Here is a 22,682-nt window from a genome sequence, read left to right as displayed (position 1 = left end):
ATAAAAAATTTATTGAAATAATGAAGAATAAATTTTTTGTTTTATGACTTTTTGAACCTAAGAAATAGAAATTTTTAAAATCAAAAGAGCGTAGAGTAAATGCACTAATTATTGACCGATTAAGGTTTTTTTTTCTGTATTAAGCTATCAAAAAATTATTAAAATATTAACTACTATTTATAATGGATTTTATTAAAGTTAAATACTTAATTAATAATAATTAATAACAATTTATAATAAAAATTAACAAAATTATATTAATTTTGTTATTTAAATGTTGAAATACAATTTTTTTATTATGATGATTAAATGCCATACTTTTTTTTTTTTATAATACATTTAGAAAAAAAACTCTTGTAAAATATCAATTAATTAACTTTTTTATACATCGGTCAAAAACGAGTGCATTTACACTACATAAAAAAATTTTATTTTTTAATTTTGTGCTTTAAAAATTTAATATTTTGAACTTTTGGCTATAAAAACTAAAAATTTTCCAAAATTTGAGAAATTATTAATTTTAGTGAGTTTTTAAAAAATGTATTTTTTATAAAATCTTTAAATTTTTGCGTGCTAAGACTTTATTTTCAAAAATTTTCAATTTTTATACTCAAAATTTCAAAAGTTGAATTTCTGAGAGTCGAAATTTTCTTGTTTTTTTTTCTGTACAATCACTTTTGATTTTAAAATTTTATTTTTTTTAATCAAAAAAGTATAAAAAAAAATTTTATCTTTCATTATTTCTGTAAATTTTGACATTCCGAAGGTTATATTGAAAAAAAAATCAGCGATGCACTGTTGTAGCTTTCGTAACTTGAAAAAAAGAAAATTAAAAAAAAAACATATCATTACCTTTACTCCGATTGTGCCTGAGCCGTTCCTGCGAATTAACAGGTCCACATTGTCTCTGAGGGATGCAGGAGTAGTTGCTGTCACTGCTGTAGGTAGGAGAAACAGCGCGATTGTTTCTCCTACGCGGGCTTCTATTATTTCTATTCCTCGCCGAGTTCCTATTATTATGACCGCATCCATTGCCCCCAGTCCCGCCAAACTGATTATTATATTCCATCGTATCAGCATATAGACAACTAGACTCCGAGCAGGAGCAACAGAGCTCCGAATGAGTGTTAGAATCGCAGGATTTCCTATCCCACTCCTCATTTTCGTGCTGGTAGTGGTTTTCATTCCTAAACATATCTTCCTTGTGGTTCCTGTAAACTTCATCATTGAGCGATCCTCCTCGGTTGAGGTCTAGGTGATGGTTCGGGAGATTAGGCCTGCTGTACCCCGTGCCCCTGTACTCTTCTCCGAGGCCATTCTGATGCCCATAAATCACAGACCCGCTTTCATACTCATTTTCCTGATTCTTAAAATCGTAATGCGTGAATCCTTGCGGAAAAGATGGGACCGGTGGTGGGTTAGTCTGAGGCGGTAAAGTAGTGTACCTTCCTTGTTGATAGTTTCCGATAGTAGTTCCATCATGAGGCGGCACTTGACTGTTCCACGGAGTCGGAGAAGACGAAAAATTATTGCCAATTCTCACCGGAGGTGTAGGTGGGCTCTGAGAATTAGTAGTATTAATTCCGTCCAAATCATTTCCGACACTTCGTTTCCCTAAATGCGGACTAAACGCCATCTGTTGTTGCATTCTCGCAGACAGAGACGTTCCACTGGTTCCAGTTCCGCCAGATGGCGGTGGATGCTCAGGAGGAGGGGGTAGCATGTCGCACCAATTAGGCATGCTCGTCTGACTCGTCTGAGTATTGTCGTTTTGGTTCAGACGATATTGCTGCGAGCGTCCAGCGTTGTCATCAGTATACGAGCTGCTGGCATTGTCACTGCTAGGCGACAAGGTCGATTGGTTGTGTTCTTGATTAGAGTCCAAGTTTGAGTAATCTGGCTTCATGCAAGAGTCACTAGAGTTCGACTTCTGGCCACTTCCCTCCATCGAATCCGGACTACGGTTCCCAACACAGAGCGTTGTAGTCGCGTAAGGTTCAGGTGGTGCTTGCAATTGCTTCCTAGTGTTGTAAAAAGTCGTAAGATTAACTTCTGCATACTCAGAACCGGCCATACTGACGATTCCCGGAGCGATCATTTGCTGATTGTTCAGCAACTTGGTCTCGCAATCTTTATCATTGCTCTGCAAAGTGTTGGTCGGCCTCCAACCGCGTTCTAGCCACAGTGTATCTTTGTTGAGCTGGCAAATGTCATTGGCAGTTCCTACAGGCACACTGAGGTGACCTAGTTGCTTGCTCATGGCCTGTCTTCGACGAACATAGAGAACCGCCGCCAATCCTCCGACTACCGTGAAGACCATCGTGATCATCAGGACCAAAAACCACGTCTCAGTAACTACTGACATTCCTCCGTGACTAGGATCAGTTCGCGGTGGTAATTGCGTTAGTTGTCCTGGGTCCATGTTCAAAATCGCTGGATTTGAATATGGCCCGATTCCTGCGCGTGTTAATCCTGCAACTCGGGCTGTGTACAATCCACCAGTCGTTAAGCTGTTGATAGTCACTGAAGTGGTCGTCGCGTTGATAGACATTTGTCCCAAAACTTTGTTGCTGCTGTTGCTCTTTATTTGAATCTTATAGCCGATCAATTCACCGTTTTGCTCGCTTTTTAATGGAGGTTGCCAGTTTAGGAACGCGGAGGTCATGTTTATCATTCCAACGTGAACGTTTTCTGGAGGTCCTGAGGGTATGTCTTCAAGAGTGGTCGCTAGTTGGACGTTGCTGGGTCTTCCTTCGATTGTTTTGTAAAAAGGAACCAAGAAGAACTCATAGAGAGTGTATTTTTTTAGATTGGTCAGGACGTAGCTGGTAGCTCCGGCGTTTAAGACGGTGACCATCTGGTACTCGGGTTTGTTTGAGATTTCGCGGTATCGGATGTACAGACCTTCAACTAGGTCCGCAGCGCCTAGGATGTCCCACATTATTTTGACGCTGGTGCTGCTAACGGGCTGAACTTCTCTCAGGTGAAGAATCTCGCTGTTAAGGCGGTCGCGGGCGCGAATCAGCTCGATTTGAGGGACGGAGTACTGATTTTGACTCGTAGTGTGAGCTACGTCGGAGAGTGGTCCAGGTAGGGACAGACCGTGGCTGTTTTCGGCGCGAACGAGGAACACGTACTTGGTGTCGGGCTTAAGTTCGGTGACGGTGTAGGTGTCATCGGTGACTCCAGTTGCTGCGACGACCCACCCGGTGTTGAGGTTGCTGCTGAAGTACTCGATGTTGTACCCGATTATCTTGCTTTTGCCTTCTTGGCCGGGACTCCACGTGAGCGTGACGGAGGTGCTGGTGATGTTCACGATTCTGGGCTTGCTAGGATTTTGCGGCAGTGCTGAGATGTCTGGAGTCTTGTGGAGGGTTGTACCAGAACTTATGGTCAGGGTGGCTGACCATGATGTGTTGCCAGACTCGGAGGAGGCGATGCAGGTGTATAGTCCGCCATCGGCCATTATTAGATCATTTACTATCAGAGTTCCGTTGCTAGACATTGTTATTCGGGTTCCTAGGGGCACTAAATCGCCGTCTTTGTGCCAGTGGACTCGAGGTGTTGGTGTTCCTACTGCTCGACAAGGCAAGTAAGCGGTGCTTTTTAGAGGCAGTGTTTGATTCGCTGGTCCTAGTTCTATTATTGGTGGAGGGACTTCTTCAAGAGGTGTTACCTTAAATTAAACAAATTTTATGATTTTATTATATTTTGTTAAGTGGATTTTTATTATTTGTATAAGAAATACAGTGAAATTTCGATAAAAAAAATTATTTATTTATTTATTAAATATAAATAATTTTTTTTCGACCTTTAAAATATTTTTTTGAAGAGAAGAGAATTTATTAACAGTTCATATTTATTTATTAAATAACCTGACGTTAAAAAAATAACATATTAACGATTAATAAAACTTATCAAATATTAATAAATCCTTATTGAGTGTATTCATCAGCGCTTAAGTTAGGAAGATTCTAAAAGTTCAAATTTTGAATTTTATTTTAAAACTTGAGTTATAAAAGATCAGTTTTGTTCAAATATTACTAATATGTATTTCTTTAACTTAAAAATTTAGTAACTCTACAATGAATTATTTCATAAGAATAATCAAAAAATTTTATTGTGTATGATTGAATCCTCTATAAAAATTTTTTCAATAAAAATCTCCGTTTGTCTAGAACCAAAGAAAAAAAATTGTTGAAGTAAAACAATTTTTCTAGCTTAATTTTATTTGATTCAGGAATTTTTTTTTACTTTTTATTGAAGACGAACGCTCGAATTATTCGTTCAAGTTATAGATTTAGAGAGATTTCAAACTTTGAAAGGCAAAGAACACAAAATTTTATTAAGTTATCCAAGTTCTACTGCAGAAAAACAATAATATTTACCTGTAGAAAAACAGTGGCCGTGCTAGCACCAGCTTGGCTTATTGCGCTGCAAACATAGTGTCCCTCGTCTTTTTTAACGGCTTGCTTGATGTGCAAACTCCCATCCTCGCTGACTGTGTACCGGCCTTGGTAAACATTACCGGGAAACATCAGCTCCTGGGAGCCCTCGCGGGTCCAGAAAATCGAGGGCTTCGGTGCTCCGCGGGCTGAGCAGGCGAATGATACGTCCGAACCTCCGCTCACGGTTTCATCCTTCGGGAAGTTTGTGAAGACCGGTCGTGCTATAATGTAAAACGAGATGAGTCTCTTTTCTCTCGCTCTCTCTCAAATGTCTATCTTCATGGACTCTAATTAAATCACCCTTGCTACTACTACTGCTTCTGGTTCTGTTCCAGTACTGGCTCTGGCAAAGCACCGGGCAATGCGTCTCAGTATCAGTGAGACCGAGACGCAAGGGACGACTCAACAAAGTCTCATTGCAAATTCTAATTAAACTACTCTTGAAACCCGACGAATAACAATGAAATTGCTTTTGGGGTAAATTAATAATAAAAATATAAATAAAAATACTCGGTACTAATAAACAGAAGTATATTATGATATATATATATAGAATGAAAATGATATTTTAGAATTATTTCGCCTTGATTTTACTTTGTCTCGGTAATAATTGCTTTATTGCAAAACATCACTTATACTTCTACCTTTACTTTATTACCCTTACCAGAGTTATCATTAATTTACTACAAGTCTAGACATTATTATTTTTACTGAAATATATGATAATTTTATTCACTTTATTTACGTATTATTATTTTTTTAATGTATTCGTATACCAAACAGAAAAGAAAGATGTCGCTTAATTATAATACGAGACAAAATAAAATTTTATTTTTGTTTTTGCATTTTATGTAGATTTTTGTTTCATGAATCTATATCCTGTAGCCGGTCTAATATCGTAATTTTACAGAAACTATGTTATACTTTATTTTATGTTTCAAATTGTATCAAAAAATAATACCGGCCCAAAAGTTTATTTACGTACATAGAAAAAAAAATTAACTTGATTCAAGAGAAAAATTCTTGAACCAAGAATATAATTTTGAAGAGGGTAATTGTCTTGGATCAAGACGAAAAATTCTTGAATTAAGTAAAATTTCCTTAAATCAAGAAAAATTTTCTTAAATCAAGAATTTTTCTACTCAAACCAAGAATATTAAGCTCTTCAAAAATATATACTTGATTCAATAACATTTTTTTTTCTGTGTATGCATACACATGTGTAACGTGCCATGTTAGTTAAATTGCATCCATTATTTTCAACCGATCTTAATGGAATTTTGTGTGCTTATTTTGTGAACTAATACTTTAATCAAGTTCAAAGATGTTTGCTTTAATTTCAAATAAATTTGATATAATATTTATTATTATGAATCCTATTTTTTTCATTTTTTATTATATATTATTTACTTACATTGGACGGTTAATGTTGCGCTGGCTGAAATAACACCGACACCGTTTTCAGCATGACAAATGTAAGTCGCCGCATCTTGGGGTGTAACTCGTTCAATTCTGAGACTCTTGTCGTCGAGTATGTGTCCGCGTCCTATCGGCATTTTTCCGTCGTGTCTTCGCCACAGGATCTCAGGTGCCGGGTCCCCGCCGACGCGACATGCAAACTCTGCTGTTTGATCTACGAGAACCGTTTGATTTTGTGGCGTGGCCAAGAAAAATGGTTTCACTGCAAAAAATATTATTATCAATAATTTTATTATCATCATCATCATCATCACACTGCAAAAAATTTTTCGTCATAGAGTAAAATGTAAAAATTTGTGTGTAGAATTTAACATTCTTATGTGTTGATTTAACACACTAGAATGTGAAATTCTATACACTAGAGTGTAATATTCAACACACAAAATTTTTACACTTTACACAATGACGAAAAATTTTTTACTGTGCATCATCATTGTTAATATTAAAAAAAATTTCTTACCATGAACAGTTAGAGTAGCAACAGCAGATTCTTTGTCTCCGACCATATTATGAGCAACACATTGATATTTTCCTTGGTCGGTTTGGCGAACATCGGAAATCATTAGGTTGCCACCGTCAACCAAAGTAATTCTGTAACGAGAGTTTTATTGAGGAGTTTATTCACTGGAGGCAAATATTTGTACAATAGGTAAACAAGTATTTGAGGATAGGTCGGTTAGATTGTCAAAAGGATTCTGTTATTGCCGTTAGGATCGATGCTTTAACAATCACACTTGAATATATCTATATGCATATATATAGATGTATATACCTATAGAACATCACTAGGATCGGCGGATAGCAATTAAGCCGAGTTCAAACTCACGGAATGCCGCGTTCTCTCGGATACGGATAGTCCGGTGTAGCGCAGATATATAGAGCCGGGCACGACAACGCCGTCCCGTAAAATCGATGGATCCTCGATTGTGTCCTCTAATTTATAGTATCAATTAATTCTAGTGACGGCGGCACACAGGTCAGAGGGCTCCCTCGGGGCAACTGCGGTCGTTGCGCAGCGCTAATGTCGACAGATTTAATTTCTATCAGTTACTCTAATTTATAACCCTGTGATTATTACCCGAAACCCACTGCCCGCTCCGTCACTCCCGCCTTGTCAAAAATATATAAGTGTTTTCAGATTTGAAATTAATTATAGTAATTTAACATCCACATTTCTTGGTATGCTCACAATCTTTTTTTTTAAGATCTGACGGTTGTCTGTTATAATTTTATCAATTCCAAGTAACAATCATTACTTTTCAAATATTTTACTTTAAATTCTAAAATTAGGTAAAATTGGCAAAAAGTACTTTTATAAGAAATTTGATTCTCTGTAAAAAAATCTCATGATTTTTTCATATCTTCAATATTTAACTTGTAAATTAAATTTAAAAATTCTGTGGTCGTTTTTATTAAAATGGTAATTAGTAATTATTTTTTTTAGCATGTAAACTCATAAAAGGATTTAGTACAGAGTATTAAACTGATTTAGTAACAAAATTTGTATTCATTTATTTGGGAGAAACAAATATTTTGTACCCATCAATATTATTTGTTACAGTTTAATAAATGATTTCTTTATATGAACAAAGCCTTATTACATGGAAATAAATATTTAGTTCCACCAAATAATATTTAGTGACAGGTACTAAATATTTCTTTCGCAAGTATTGTCGGTACATGGCTATGCTTTAATTCCAATGTTTATGTGATACATAACCAATTCACTAACTCTGATTATTTTATTCAGCTCGATTTTGGGAGATTTATTAAACCTCTAAAAACACACATACTCTCAATAAATATCTTCTATTTATGTTTTTTCTCAGTGGAGTTTAGTTTACATTTTTTAATTTGTCTATTATTGATGTGTTAAAAACTTGTTTAATTATAAATTTTATAAATGTCTCAAACAAAAAAATATAATTTAATGAGATTCTTTTCTTTATAATACCCTATATTTTGAATTAAAATTATTTATTTTAATAATTTTTATTTATTTTAAGTTAAAAAGTTAGGTTACACGCTAAAATTAGTTAAAAAATTAATTTTTTTGATACCAATAAACGATTTATCGAGTACCAATAAATCATTTGTTAAATACTACTAAATATTTATTTGGTGGAACTAAATGGGATTTAATAAATGATTTAGTACTTATTACTAAATATTTGGTAATGAAAGGATTGTTACTAAATCATTTAGTATCTGTTACTAAATCTTATTAAATAAAACTAAATCTTTCTATCAGTGTAACTTTAAATTTAAAAATTAGGTTAAATTAATAAAAATTTTATTATCGTATTTTCAATATTTAACTCGTAAAATAAATTTCAAAATTCTATTGTTGTATTTACTAAAATAGTAACAAGTAATTATAAAATTATAAAATTAAACTCCTGAGCACAACTAAGACCATTAGTGCACAAGATTTTAACGTTACACCAGAGACTACCAATTTTTGCACCGTGGATTGCACCGTCATTTGTTGTTTTTATTTTATTAATTTTACTCCGAGCCTCGGGAGATTAGAAATAAAACTTTTAATTAAATAACTTCGTATCCCGTTGAGGAAGATTTAGACTCGCGATATTTAAATGACAATATGCACAATGTAAAATGTGTACAATATGTACAATATAACAGTGGAGTAAAACGGTTGAAAATTTAAACTAGCATGTGGAATCTGGATCAACGATATATGTCTCGCAATAACTCGAGACCGATGAGACAATGCGGAGCATAAAGCTAAAGGAAAGGAATGAGTCGGTGAATAACTAGATTAAGAGTAAGAGTAAGAGTAAGACGGACTGTGAGTGCAGAGGAACTAGCAAAAACATTTTGTGCATCACCCACACCTCATACTCGGGACGGGGAAGCCCGTAAGTTATACAGCTACAATGTGAATGTAAATAACGAGTTCGTCTTGGTTAGCTCTTGAGGACGGTCTACTCAGTGGCGGTCGGGTGGAGGGTGGAAGGTGCCAGGGACCGAGAAGAGATAACGCAGCAAGAATTATAGAGGACATCCTTTAGCGCCATTCTCATGCAAATGCGCAGTAGATTACGGAGCCCTTGTGTCTTCGGATTATTACCATTGCCTGTACCGTGCTGGAGCTAGTGCCGGTGGGTTCTCCAAGTCACCGGGTAGGGCTTTTACCCATCTTGTCTCTCTTATTGCCCCGAGTTGAGTATATAGTAGTCTAGAGCCAACTCTTTACTCTTTACTTTACTCCGTGTTCCTTATTCCTTACTCTTACTCCTTTACTCCTTAGTCTTCGGTACGGTACTAATGTAACTGTATATATACCGAGGATCTCATACTTGTGTGTACAGTAACCCGCAACGAGGTCCTAAATTCCATCGCGGTGTAACAACGAGAGAGAAATTAATCGTTGGGAATTATTCAACCGGCTCTAAGCGCTTTCACCCGCGCAAACACTAAATTCTTTGTCAATACGATACATTTACGGACGAGAGTAGAGTATATATATATTGCTGTTACTTTAATTAATGTCATTAATTGTGGTTCAGTTTTACAGAAAAAATTTTCTCATTGCGTAAAAAAATTTCCTGTTGAATATTTATAATTTTTTGGTGCAAAAATATTGAAAAATTATCCATCATCAAAATTTGAAAATTTTTAAAATTAAAAAAAAAGTGGTTAAATTATGATATCATGAAAGTTTTTTTTTTTAACTTCCCGCTAAGAAAATTGAAAATTTTCAAAAATCGGGAAGTTATTGGTTTTACCCCGTTTTTCGAAAATCGAGTTTTCATCAGATCTCGACGTTTTGAGGTCCTAGGAACTCTGTGTGTGTGTGTGTGTGAGTGTGTGTGTGTGTGTGTGTGTGTGTGTGTGTGTGTGTGTGTGTGTGTGTGTGTGTGTGTGTGTGTGTGTGTGTGTGTGTGTGTGTGTGTGTGTAAGTATTTAAACCTCTTATAACTTTTGAACGGTTGAACCGATTTCATCGCGGTTGGTGCCATTCGAAAGGACTTCGCTAAACTTAGATTTCCTGTAAATTTGAATCGATTCGGACCTATAGATTTTGAGAAATTTGGAGAAATCTAAAAAAAAATAGGAAAAAAAATTTTTTCAGAAGTGGTTTTTTTGGGATAACTTTTAAACGGCTTCACCGATCGATTCCAAAAACTAATGAGCTCTCAACCTTAAAAAACCACGTCGATCGTTGCCAATTCGGTCAATATCGGTTGATTCGTTCGAGAGATATCGTGAACGAAAGAAAACCGAAAAAAGTGTTTTTTCGGAGTTACTCCGAAATTTCTAGTTTTACCAATTGAAACTCAGAAATTCTTTATGAGGCTTAAAAAACTGCGTAGAATGCCGCTAACCGCGTGAAAATCGGTTCATTTATTCAAAAGTTATTGGTTTGAAAATTCAAAAAATAGTGTTCTATGAAACTTCTATCAGACTTTTGAGCTCAAAGAGCTCAAAAGCATAGAAAAGGTATCTTTTTGAGCTCGGAGAGCTCAAAACAACACACAGATTGTATTTTTGAGTTCGAAGAGCTCAAAAAAAGCGGTCAGGATTAACGGAATTAGCGGGAAGTTGCAGAGATGGCCTTTAGGGTCAACCGTTTTCCTAATTTTTTAAAAAAAAATTACTCTAAAAATTGATGTCTCAAAAATTTCATCGAAAAATGACAAGTATGGATTTTTTTTCTTTTAAATTGAGAAATGTAATTAAAAAAAAAATTATTTTTTATAATTTTTTAAATCACATTCATAAATAAAATAAAAATTTGAATAAGTTAATTTTTCGATTTTTCATGCTTAAAAATGGCAGAGCTCCATATCTAAATAGTTACCTTATTAATAAAAAATTGAATTTATTTTTGAAGAAAAATTTTTTACTGTAACTTTAATTTTGAATACTTAGTCCAAAGGTTGTAAATTATACAAAAAAAAAACAAAAAAAAACAATTGAAAAAAAATCGTGTCAATTGCAAAGAAAGTCACGGTATTAATCACACCTAAATGATCATACTTAAATAATAATACCCGCAAATAAATTCATACATTATATACGAATGAGAATTATGAGAGAGATAAGAAAGCACTTGTACAAGAAGCCTTTATTGTAGGGTTTACAAATGTAAATATTATAAAATAAAATGTTGATTTTATTTTATTATTAAGTATAATAACGTGTATGTGAGACAACTTACCGTTTGGTAGACTCCAAGTCTATGACATGCCCATTTCTTTTCCACTGGAGAGTAGGCTCTGGATGACCCCGAGGTGGCCCGCACTCCAGCAGTGCGGTCTCTCCGGCGGCGACCCTCGTGTTCTGAGGTTGCGCCCGGAACTCATCTCGTAACACTGGAACAATTGCCAAGAGAAAACAGATTACCCACTGATGCTATTTGTATTTGTATTATATTATATTATATTGTTTCCAGCAAGTTTGCTTGGACCACTTTGATGGTACCGTTTGTTTAATTGTTTGTCTGTCATTAAGCGGGTCATTATTAAATTAAAATATTACCTCATTAATTTTGACAGGACGTTAATTAAACTTTAAATTTTAAATTCACATATTTTTACTTAAAAAATTGAATTTGACTACAATATACGACATAAATAAATGGAACTGTTAAACTGAAGATAGATATCGAGGATCCTAACGATCGATTGTACCGCCATTTATCCAAACCCAAGCTATTCTGAAGCAGGAAGGGTCAAAGGTTCTGAGCGTTAGTGCCCTGCTCTTATCCACAAGTTCACCTCTTTCTCATCTTTATCTTTATCCTCTTCTATCGGCTTTCACCTAACCCGTTCCAGTCTTCTAGAAAATATATATATACCATCCGATACGGTATTCTGTTTGGAGCCCTCACTGCTGCAGAGGGTTAAACTAGCACGTATATTTTGAATGTACCCTCACATGCCTGTCGGACTTAAATTCGCCCTTAGCTCCATTCAATCCTTCTCCACCTTTACTTCTATTTCTTCGATCCCCGACTTTTGCATTCGCGTTATCGCTATTGCCGACGTCCTGACGTATACCATTACCATTTATCACGAACGGTTCGGACCATTTACGAAACGCGTCCATTTAAATCGACGGTATCACTATTTTTTTCTGAATTGATAAATTTCACGCTACTAATGTTCCAAATTTTTTTTTCATTCAATAGTTAAAATAATTTAGGACATATATGGCTTGATATTTCCTGATATGGTCAGACAGGCCTATATTTAATTTTTTTATCCGAATTAGTGCTGATAATCTCCGACAGATGGCGCACGATCGTTTAATCGTCTCGATACTAGAGAGTTGAGTTTAAAATATAAATAATTTTTTGATTAGTCTAAATAGCTTATCTGACATTGGTTTTTAGTTTAATCAATTTTTAAATAAATTTTTGTTTAACGTAATGTTAATTAATGTATATATGCCGACAAAAAATAAAAAATCAGAATAAATTAATTTTTACTCTCATAAATAGCCTGATATGGTCATATATGGCAAGATGGCCGCAACTGAGTGAATGTGCGTAAAAGTGTGTCCCCAGTCTTTACCGCTCTATTATTTAACTAGTGAATCATTAATTAAATAAGATGTTTGTAATTGAGTATAAAAATATTTAGAACGTAGTGTGATATAAAATGGTGTTATAAATATTTTCTTTTCATACTAAATTTTCTTTTTTGTATGACTCTTGGAGATAACCCTCAATATTGAGGAGTAATATTATTATTATTATCAGTAACAAGATACTACTGGACAAATTTTTAGTGGTATGTGCTGACCCCTAGCGGCATAAATATATATTACAATGGATGAGTGTAATGCATCATTTACTGACTGTCAAGTGGATGTGTCGTGCAGGGCTTGTAATGTACCCATATTACACAAATCTGTCAACTGCCCTAAATGCCTGAGTTGTTTTCACACGGCGTGTGTCAACACTGAAGCACTAACCAAAAATGGCGGATTCACCCGATGCTGTGGCGGGACGCGGTAAATCAACGAATACCGGTGGAACGCATCAGTTCACGCTTGAAGATATCCAGCAGGCATTTAGAGATGAATCAACTCCACTAGCAAGACGGCTAGATAATGTAGAAATCAGACTGGATAATTTGGATACATATTTGAAAGATTTCTCCACCAGAGGAATTAGTGAGCACTGTGAAATTGTCAAGCTTAAAGAGAAGGTTAACAGTATTGTATCATCGGCTTCTGGGGCCCAGTCAGTAGCAGGGGCGTCTCATGATGTATTCAAGGAATTTGAGGATAGACTACGCAGGCGGTCGAATCTCATGGTTTATGAACTCCCGGAGGATGATTCTTCGGAATCAGAAAATGGTAATCTCCATGCGAGAATCACAGACTGTTTCTGTAAATTATTGAACAAAACAATAGCTACTCTAAAAATAAAATTTAAATGCATGCGTGTTGGTAAATTATTATTGAATAGTACATCTCCACGTCCGGTAAAAATTATTTTCAATAATTCTGAATCAGCTGATATCATCCTGCAGGCATATGTCAAATCCAAGACCCAGAAGAGACTACCAGTATCGCTCCAGCAGTTGATAATTGCTCGAGATCAAACACCGGCGCAGAGACAGGGGGTACTTGGCCTTGAAAGAGGAGATGGAGCGGCGTACTTCAGCGGGGAGAAAGAACTTGAAGATAGTGACCAGGGGAACGCGTCAACTTATAGTTAAGCATGATCGAACTTCGGTTCTGAACAAGATGAACAAAGATCAACTAACTCTTTATGAAAGTATCCTGCTAACGAACTATTCGGTTGTACTATCAAAATGTGCGTGAAGTCTCAATACGAAGCTCAATCAGGTCTTCATTGAATCTTCTGTGGTTTTCTTCAGCATGGTTTTATGCCCAAACGCTCAACAGTAACTAATTTAATATATTTCACTCAGCTTGCTAATGAGACTCTTGCTGCTAGAGAACAACTTGATGTATTTTGTGCAGATTTTGCTAAAGCATTTGATAAAGTAGACAAAGGAATATTACTTGATAGACTGCGTGCGCTAGGACTAACTACTCACCTTATGTGCTTATTAACTTCATACCTAGTCAGCAGGAAAAATATTGTATACTATATGGGACATCGATCTAAGCCCTATATTTCTACCTCAGGGAGTACCTCAAGGATCAAACCTTGGTCTCTGCTTGTTTCTTGTCTTTATCAATGATCTAGCACAACATACTTCTTGTTTCTTTTGATTTATTTGCGGATGATTCAAAGCTTTATATGAGAATACGCAATGTATATGATTGCGCATTTCTACAGCGTAACATTGAATACTTGGTTCAGTGGTGTGGGAGACAATAAGCTGAAACTCAATGCTGATAAATGCATCATTTTAACAATCACTCGAAATCAAAATCTATTGCTTTTAACTATAACATGTCTGGTAAAATTTTAAATAAAAGTACATCAGTCAAAATACTTGGAGTAACGTTTGACAGTAAACTTACTTTTGCTATGCACATCAACAACATTATATCAGAAGCATGGAAAACCCTAGGGTTCATTACTCGAATTTCAAAAAATTTAATAATCTTTTATGCCATTAGAATATTGTATAATACCTTTGTTAGACCGAAACTCGAGTATGCTTCATTGGTATGGTCTCCCACTCAGTCAGGACAGTCCACTAAAATTGAGAGAGTTCAAAAGAAGATTTTTTAAAATTTTTAATTTGGAAAAAAACTGGACATTATCCAGCTCAGGGGAATCGCAAATCTAACGCTCTGTAATGAGTGCGAATATCTTACTCTTGAAGAAAGACAGTATGTACAGGAATTCTCCTTTGCAACTAAACTGTTCAATAACTTTGGTAGACTGTCCTCAACTACTATCATTGTTTAAATTTAGGATACCAGTCTTAGGTATAAGAGTCAAGTACCAATGTATATACCTATTGCTAAATCTAACTTATCTCAGGCAGCGCCGATCTATCCGCATCTCTGGTGCAGTGAATCGTTTTTGTCAATTAGAAGCTTCACTCGATCCGTTTGATTGTCCTCATGGATATATAACAGCATTACTTGGCAAATTAGTAATTAAGTGGAGTTGATGATGTGCAATTGTGTATTGGTAATAAGGAGTATTGTTATTTTATAAGAATATTGCTATTCTGTTTTATACTTTGTTTTTTTTTTTTTTATTTTTTTTGTTTTTTTTTCTTTCTTTTTTTTAATTATTATTGTGAATGAATTGCAATAGCTAACTTATCGCTAGAGCATTCACTTAGTATTTTAGTATTTCAAAGTTTATATGTGAAATCACTATGCTAGTTATAAGTCATCTTGTCATACATCAAAAACTATCTTTGTATACTAACTACTGTACTATTAACCCTGTTAATGGCCTAGGCTGTTGGGTTTGTTTATTAAATAAATAAATAAATAAATAAATATATGAAAATTGGCGACAAGTGGCCTTATAAAAAATTTTTTTTCGAGCTTTTAAATCCTAGAAAGAAAAATTTTCCGTTATTGTTATCGTTATCAGTTATTATTTTTTGCTTTTTCATATTCAGATAAAATATTGAGGATCTTATGGATGTAAGATGTGAGATTGTATCGCATATAAATAAGTTAAGTATAAAGTATATAAAAAAGGTAAAAAGGTTTTGCGACTAAACTTGGCCGGGGTTTGCTGAGTGATTGGCAAAACGTCGGACGTGTGTAAAAGAAAATAAAAAAGAGCTCGGAAATCTCGTGAGGCGTAATATTTTTTTGGAGAACTACTTTAAATCAAGTAGTATGGCTGAGTAGAGAGAACTGACGCAAAGTGGTTCCGCCGGAGATTAGAAAAAGGGACTAGACGTGTAGTGAGTAGTAACGCGAATAACAAGTGTGAAAGTGAAAGTGAGTGAGAGCTGGTATACAAATACTCCAAAAGAAGTGAAGGCCAATATAAGATCAAGATGAAGATGAAAATAAAATAAAAAGACATTCTGAACTTTTTTAAACTTGCCACGGGTTTCGCCAAATACACAACGGGCTTTTATGTTCATACTCATACAACTTAAACTTTTATATTTCGGTGATTTGATTGACGTCTTTCATTTTTAGCGGTAAAAAATTTAATTAAATACGTATTTATCTATTTATACATATATATAAACATTTTATTACATCCGTAGATTAGATTTAGTTTAATTACTTCAGTTCTAACGAGCTGCTGACTATATTTTAAATTCTCCGGTTCTTTATCTCGCAATTTCACGTGTATAGATCGAGATAATGAGCGTGTTAAGATTTCTAACTCAATACATTCCTTTGTGTACAGTAATGTAATAATGTAAAATGTAATGTGGGTGTTTTTTTCCTTATTATTATGGGCACATGTAATGTACGTGATTCTATTCAGGAAACGCGTTAATTGAGACATTTCTCTGGTATCCAATGACCGCGATAGCGAAACTTTAATTACTTTATCTTTGAGTATTTTTATTCAATAAAATAACTGGATTTTATTTTATTAATTCTATTAGCAATAGCTGAGAGAAACGCCAGAGGGAAAACAAAAAATAGAATTAATATTTATGGTAGAAGTTAAATACAATAAAAGAAAGAAATAATGGCTGTACATGTATTGCAAATAAAAAGTTTTATTAAAGGAATAAAAAATAGTAAATACGGATTTGTTTATAGTAAAGTCGATAGTTGGCGCCAATTAAGCTTGTCCGTAGATTCTATGGAATCAATATTACATTTATTGAAAGGTACATGCAATATTTATATTTAGATTCATATTTTTTGTCTGCTTTGTTTTGTTTTTGTTTATTGCATACACATGACCCCGACTAAGGGTTAGGTGTATTCAATGAATATGAAAAGAGACTGGAACAGGAGGCCAACACTGAAATTCATCTGACTTTTACGACTCCTCTATTGTACGTTAGCGTTATACAAATTAAAAACGGCTGTATTGTATACTCGAATTCAGAAAACAATTCCGGTCTTTTCAAATTAGTACGCACCTTTATTTTTAATTAACAACGAAAGGACCAATTCTTGGGCAGGTTCTATTTATAGGTTGAGTAAAAAACGAAATTTCAGAGAGAGAATAATAATAAACAGAGAAAAAAAAGGAGTTAATAAATAAAAACGACAATATTTTAGTTTTGTGTAAATAAAATAAAAAGGTTATTTTTATTGCTAATTAGCTGTCTCAAAACTAAGGAGCATTGTTGCGGCTTTTTTGTTGAGGATAATTGTGGAAGTTGTTATGAGTGACCGTAAATAAACCGTGTTAAATCGTTTAGCACAACAACTTCTACCTCTTCTTTGTACGTTAATAAATTTGAATATAAATGGATAGATTTAAACACTTGTTATTATATTATGTTTGTATAACAATAATTAGAAGTAACCTGCAGTCATTACGTGACTGTCAGAGGATAGTTATTCGACAATTCATGTCGTTTAATCATTTTCAAGCGTACAGAGGCAAGTTTCAAGCTTACTCATCGTTTTTATTCATGAAATTTAAAGTTTTTCATGGTAGAAAATTTTTGTTAAATTAAATTTCATGCAGCAATTAATTATTGAATTAAATTTAAATAATTTACTCGATATTGTATTATTTTTTCTTTTACTTTATAATTCAGATTTTATTAATTTAAATTTATTAAAATTTATGTTAGAAAAAAAATTTTTTATAATAATTTAGATAATTAATTAACAGGATCAGGAAAATTTTTTCTCCGGTGTATTTATATAGTCAAATAGGTTTTGTTTGTTGAATTTAGGGACATTGGAAGGTCATGACCAGAATTTTCGTCTTTTCAAGCTTTTATAATTTCGAATTTCGAATTTCGTGCTAGATAAAATTAGTAAAATGATCTGGACATATAATTGCACCTTTTCTTGATTTTATACATTTTTTGGCATTAGTAAATTTTTATGTTCAGTTTTTGGATGAGGTTTGAATAGTTAATTGATTTTTTTAGTTTGTGTCGGTGACATTTTTCATTAAATTATTGGTAATTAATCTTGTCATAACAATATTATTTTTAAAATTAATTTCAAAAGTGCTCAAACTGTAAATTGTGATTAAAAATATTCAAAAATCAAGCCAAAATTTTTTAGATTCATAATTTGTAATTCCTATCAGTGACATAGTGACAAGTTGCTAATAATGAATATACTCGTCACTATTTTAAATAATTTTACCCACCAGAATCGATAATCCTAAAATAAACTTGATTGTTTGAGTAATAACAGATAATTCGTAATGATAATTAACAATGATAGTCTAAAATTAATTTAACAGAGAACAGATTACTCAGTAGATTCCAACAAGTTATATTGCATTATATAATTTAGCGAATACGATCTACCTGTTTTGACTCTGTTGGTACAGTGTCAAGCGAAACGCGAGTAGATGCGAGTTAGGAATATATATTCAGGACACGCGCCGCCCATGACGTACGGAGGACACGTGACCGTTTTGTCTGTACTCTGTATCGTCGAAACAGTATTATTATATGCAGGATAACAGAGTAGAGAGCAGTGGCAGATTGAAACTAGTGTCTACTCGGGAAATCGGTTTCCACAGCATAAATGGACGCAAAATAGTGTTGACACACACACTAGGTCATCTGGGTATATCGATTGTTTCTGGAACTAACCGAGTGTCCAGATTTCGGTATACGCTCCATGTGTGTTGTACGTTAAGCGTCATGAAAGGACGATCGCAATCCAACCGGCATTCTCTGCAGCAGTGTATCATCAAACCGTGGCTTTTGTCGTGGCTCATGTGTATTTATATATGACGTTTGTAGTCGGAGGAAATACTGCATCACACAGAATCCTGTCTTGGTTGTTTAATCGACAATACAAACAGATCGTTATACTGCCACGCGACTATTGTTTAGGATAATGATCTCAGGACGTTACTTACGACGTGTTCGGCTTTTGTATTCATATTGTAATCTGTGATATGGCTAAATATTTAATGGGGTATTATTATTAATGTTTATTTATACAACTACGACCTTGTCATTAAAATTTAATTTATGATTTTAATCCAATAAAATTTAATCATTTAATACAAATCGATAGATTTAAATTATAAAAATTTAAAATTTTTGATAAAATATTGTAGATACGAAAAAATTATGAAACACCTTTTTTGTAGAAAATTTAATTTTTCATAAAAAAATCCCTCATCAATTTTATCGTAAGATTGACGGAATTAATTTTTTATGACTGCATTTTAAAAGATATTAAATTTACAATTTTTTAAAGTTTTGAATATTTATGAAATTTTTTTTCTATAAATTTTTGAATACTTTTCTTGCTTGAAAATTTTTTACACTATAAAAATGTATTTCGTAATATACGAATACAAATAACCTGTAGAAAGTAACTCACATATAAATAAATACATATATCCAAATATGCAGGAAAAAGCGAAGGAAGTCCCGTGAGACGAAGTAGGTTTTCTTGAAAAGGGACTAGAAGTGAAATAAGATAAATAAAATAAGACTTGGTTGATTTATAGGTCGAGTTTTATCGATGGAGTTGAGAAATGGGCAGATGTGTGACTCTCGCTTTCTATAAGAAAGGTGTACATATAACACATAAGAAAATACCTAAACGTCTTTAGAGTTAGAATTTATTTTATTTTTTACCGAACAATGGAAGTTTGCAATAACACGGATGGAGATTTTCGAGGTTTCAGTTGAATAAAATATCTTGTTTTTTTATTTTACTTCCACTCTGCTGGATACTCTAACATTTTGGAGTTGTATTTATATTTACAAGTGGTTGACTAGTAATGATGATGGTGATGATAATGGCAGTCGAGGTGAAGGTGGAGGAGGCAGTAGTACTCTGGGGTATATTGATCTCTCGTGAATCATGTTGAAGTAGTTATGCAGGTTTACGATCTTCGGGCAAACGTCCCTTGACGAGTAGGAAGGTAAATTCAAGTAGTTGTATAGCACCCGACCCGTAACCCGTAACCTGGTGTGTGCCGAGTTTCTCGCATAAACTTCATCCAATTCAGTGGCTCGTTCACGCGAATACGTGACTACCACCGATTAGCGTCAATGAAGACCTATATATTTGCATCAAGTACACGCAGTCGGTGCAGAAACAGTACCCACAGTGCAATAGTTGTGTTGCCGATCTAGAAGCTTCACTTCAGGCACAGGACATTTGAATATCTGTCTCCGCTCTACTCACGATTATACGTAACCACATCCCCATTGACTTTACTTGCCGAGAATTAAATTGCAGATTTGGACTCACTTGAATTTACCTAATGCCGAAAGTTAGATGTCGTAGTTACGGACGAGCTATTTCATGCAATATAGAACTTGAGTTTTGATTAATTTCTGTTCGTTTTGACACTCTGGCTCAACGCAATTTAATTTGATTTGTCAGTATTTAATTCTCACCTTGAGAAATTTTGCATTAATATCATGCTTAAGTACCCGAGTCGAAAAAATGAACTTACATGAGCTTAAATCAATTGTTTTAGTATAGCAGTTAAGTTCATTTAAGTTAATTTTTTCAACTCGGGTATCAATAATTATTATGATGATAGATTGTAATTTAATAGAACAATTCACTGACAATCGACAAGTGCCAAAGTGACTTCTTTGGAATGATTTAATCGACCGAAGACCGGAGATAAAATTGTTTCAGGTTGTCTGAACTCGTATTTGGGGACGGAAGCTCTGTGGAGCCAACTTGTATCATATATCGGACTTAGGAATTATTTGTCCCTTTTTATCTTATTGACGTGAATTTCTCATACGGTAAAAGCACAGCAAGGGGCCCTAACTCTGCACCAGCCAGCTAATGTAGCTCGTACGTTTCACGTGGGGTCGCATCCCTTTACCGTAGCTTAATGTGTGAATATATGTTTCATCGGGTGTGAGTACATGTGTGTAGTTACGGACTATGTTTATATTAATGTTGTGTAAGGGACAACCAGAGGACAAGTGTGGGTGTATAGTGTTGGATGGATGGGTTTGTTGAGCTTGTATTCAAACATGTCTCTGTGTATATAATGGATAGATATAGACATAGACCTGGATTGATGTGAATTTATATGTGTGTGTATAGAGATATTTATTTATGTATATATAGATGGTAAGTGTGGCAATGTTTAGATACGTAGGGGAATTGGTAATTCGCGACATTTGTTAGCATTTACTGTCGAATACGTGGCAAACTCTGTACCAGAAATTAGATTCCTGGAAGCGGACCGGAATTGGGGTAAACTTTTCTCCAAGGCGTCACTTAACTTTTAGTTGTTGTTTACGAAAAACATTCCAAGACAATTGAATATTTATATATTTGGGGATACTTTGGTAAAAGTGTAAAGATTGGGCGCCAAAGTGTCTGGACAAAAGACGGAAATAAATATAATATTGCAATGATGTAATAAAAATATAATGAAACTGCGGTATTGTATAAGTATGTTGTGTTTTATGAATAAAGAGAATTGTCGAATAAAATTCCGGGAAATATACCCGTGAATATTTACGCGGGTTAAATATTAAACGTACGTGGAAAGTTCTTGCCGAGTTATATTATTTAAAGTATTAATGGAAGGGAATTTATACATAAAAGTTGTTGAGGTATTTATATTAATATTTTAGGTGTAGTGAGTGGCGCGTTAAATCAGAAAAGTATTTGTATAAATAGATGAGTTTGTTAGTTAGTGATTAAAGTTAACTTGGTAGAATAATGTTGAAACAATGCGAATGGTGTGCTGTAACGTCGGAATGCTATTCGTTTAATTTAAACAACCGTAGCCTCGTGCGAGTTGTGTTCCCGATTTACCGAGCTGTGAGTTATTTTATCATACAACTCATACATTAATTTGTTCTGTATTCATTTATGTGTATATGTAGATAATAAGTATATAAATTTATAAACCCGTATGGGGGTACTATAAACCTATGTTGTTGACCCCTCCCCCCACATGTGCTAACTATTTAATCATAATTCCAGATTCTGTTTTTATTATTAAGCCTTCTATATGTTCTCTTTCTTCGCTGTTAAATATCCGGTATGAGTGCACAAACTTTAAAAAATAAACAGAACAAAAAAAAATGGGAATGCGAATGCAAAAACGAGGCGAGAAAGGTTGTGGAAAATTGAGAAGCGAAAGGTTATTGCGCAAGGAGAGACACACGGATTAAAACATAGTCGGGTTAATAGCGCGATGTAGCCTAAGTTATAGCCAATTAAGATTAAATCCGGCGATTCCTAAAATTATACGAAATGGAAAATGGAAACCTAGGGATCGGCAGTACCTGGGATCCGAGCACCTTTCGATATATTAATTATCCAGTCTAGACACACTACCGAAGCTCCAACACTTGGATACACTCTACTACTGTACTTCTAATAGCTGTTTCGTATCACCTTTCCGATATTAATTGTCACAGCACGTTATTACATTGCCGTATAATTGGAGCAAATTGTAATTGCGTTATCATCACGATGTACCACTCGTACTCGATAGTATCTTAATTTACTCTAACTACATTTTGTTAAGCAGTATTACAGATTTGCATTACCTGTGTGCATAAATGTTCATCTCTTCAAACTAATTAACCCTTCAAACATAACATCAAGTTTCTACATAACATTATAAGTAATTAGTAGAGTAGTTTTTATTATTTGACCAATAAAAACTTCTTCCACTTTACCAAAAAATCAATTTTTGATTCTCTGACTACCCATAGTCTCTCACCAGTGATGAGTAAAATA

The 22,682-nt window shown here is 34.3% G+C and overlaps 1 protein-coding gene across 2 annotated transcripts in view; it reads right to left on the bottom strand.

The window, feature by feature from the left end:
* The window catches only part of LOC123262176 (protein sax-3-like), a 288,567-nt gene that overhangs the window by 316 nt on the left and 265,569 nt on the right, over positions 1 to 22,682 (bottom strand). For both annotated transcript variants that reach the window (XM_044724310.1, XM_044724309.1), the window contains exons 3-7: positions 11,116 to 11,269; positions 6,388 to 6,518; positions 5,863 to 6,129; positions 4,389 to 4,669; positions 853 to 3,676 (exon numbers count right to left, since the gene is read on the bottom strand). In XM_044724310.1, the coding sequence (XP_044580245.1) occupies positions 853 to 3,676; positions 4,389 to 4,669; positions 5,863 to 6,129; positions 6,388 to 6,518; positions 11,116 to 11,269 (3,657 nt within the window). The remainder of the gene's footprint in view (positions 1 to 852; positions 3,677 to 4,388; positions 4,670 to 5,862; positions 6,130 to 6,387; positions 6,519 to 11,115; positions 11,270 to 22,682) is intronic.

This window comes from Cotesia glomerata, linkage group LG3, assembly GCF_020080835.1.
Source record: "Cotesia glomerata isolate CgM1 linkage group LG3, MPM_Cglom_v2.3, whole genome shotgun sequence".
Lineage (NCBI taxonomy): Eukaryota > Metazoa > Arthropoda > Insecta > Hymenoptera > Braconidae > Cotesia > Cotesia glomerata.
The sequence above is the reverse complement of the archived record's forward strand: the minus strand, read 5'-3'. Positions and strand labels throughout refer to the sequence as shown.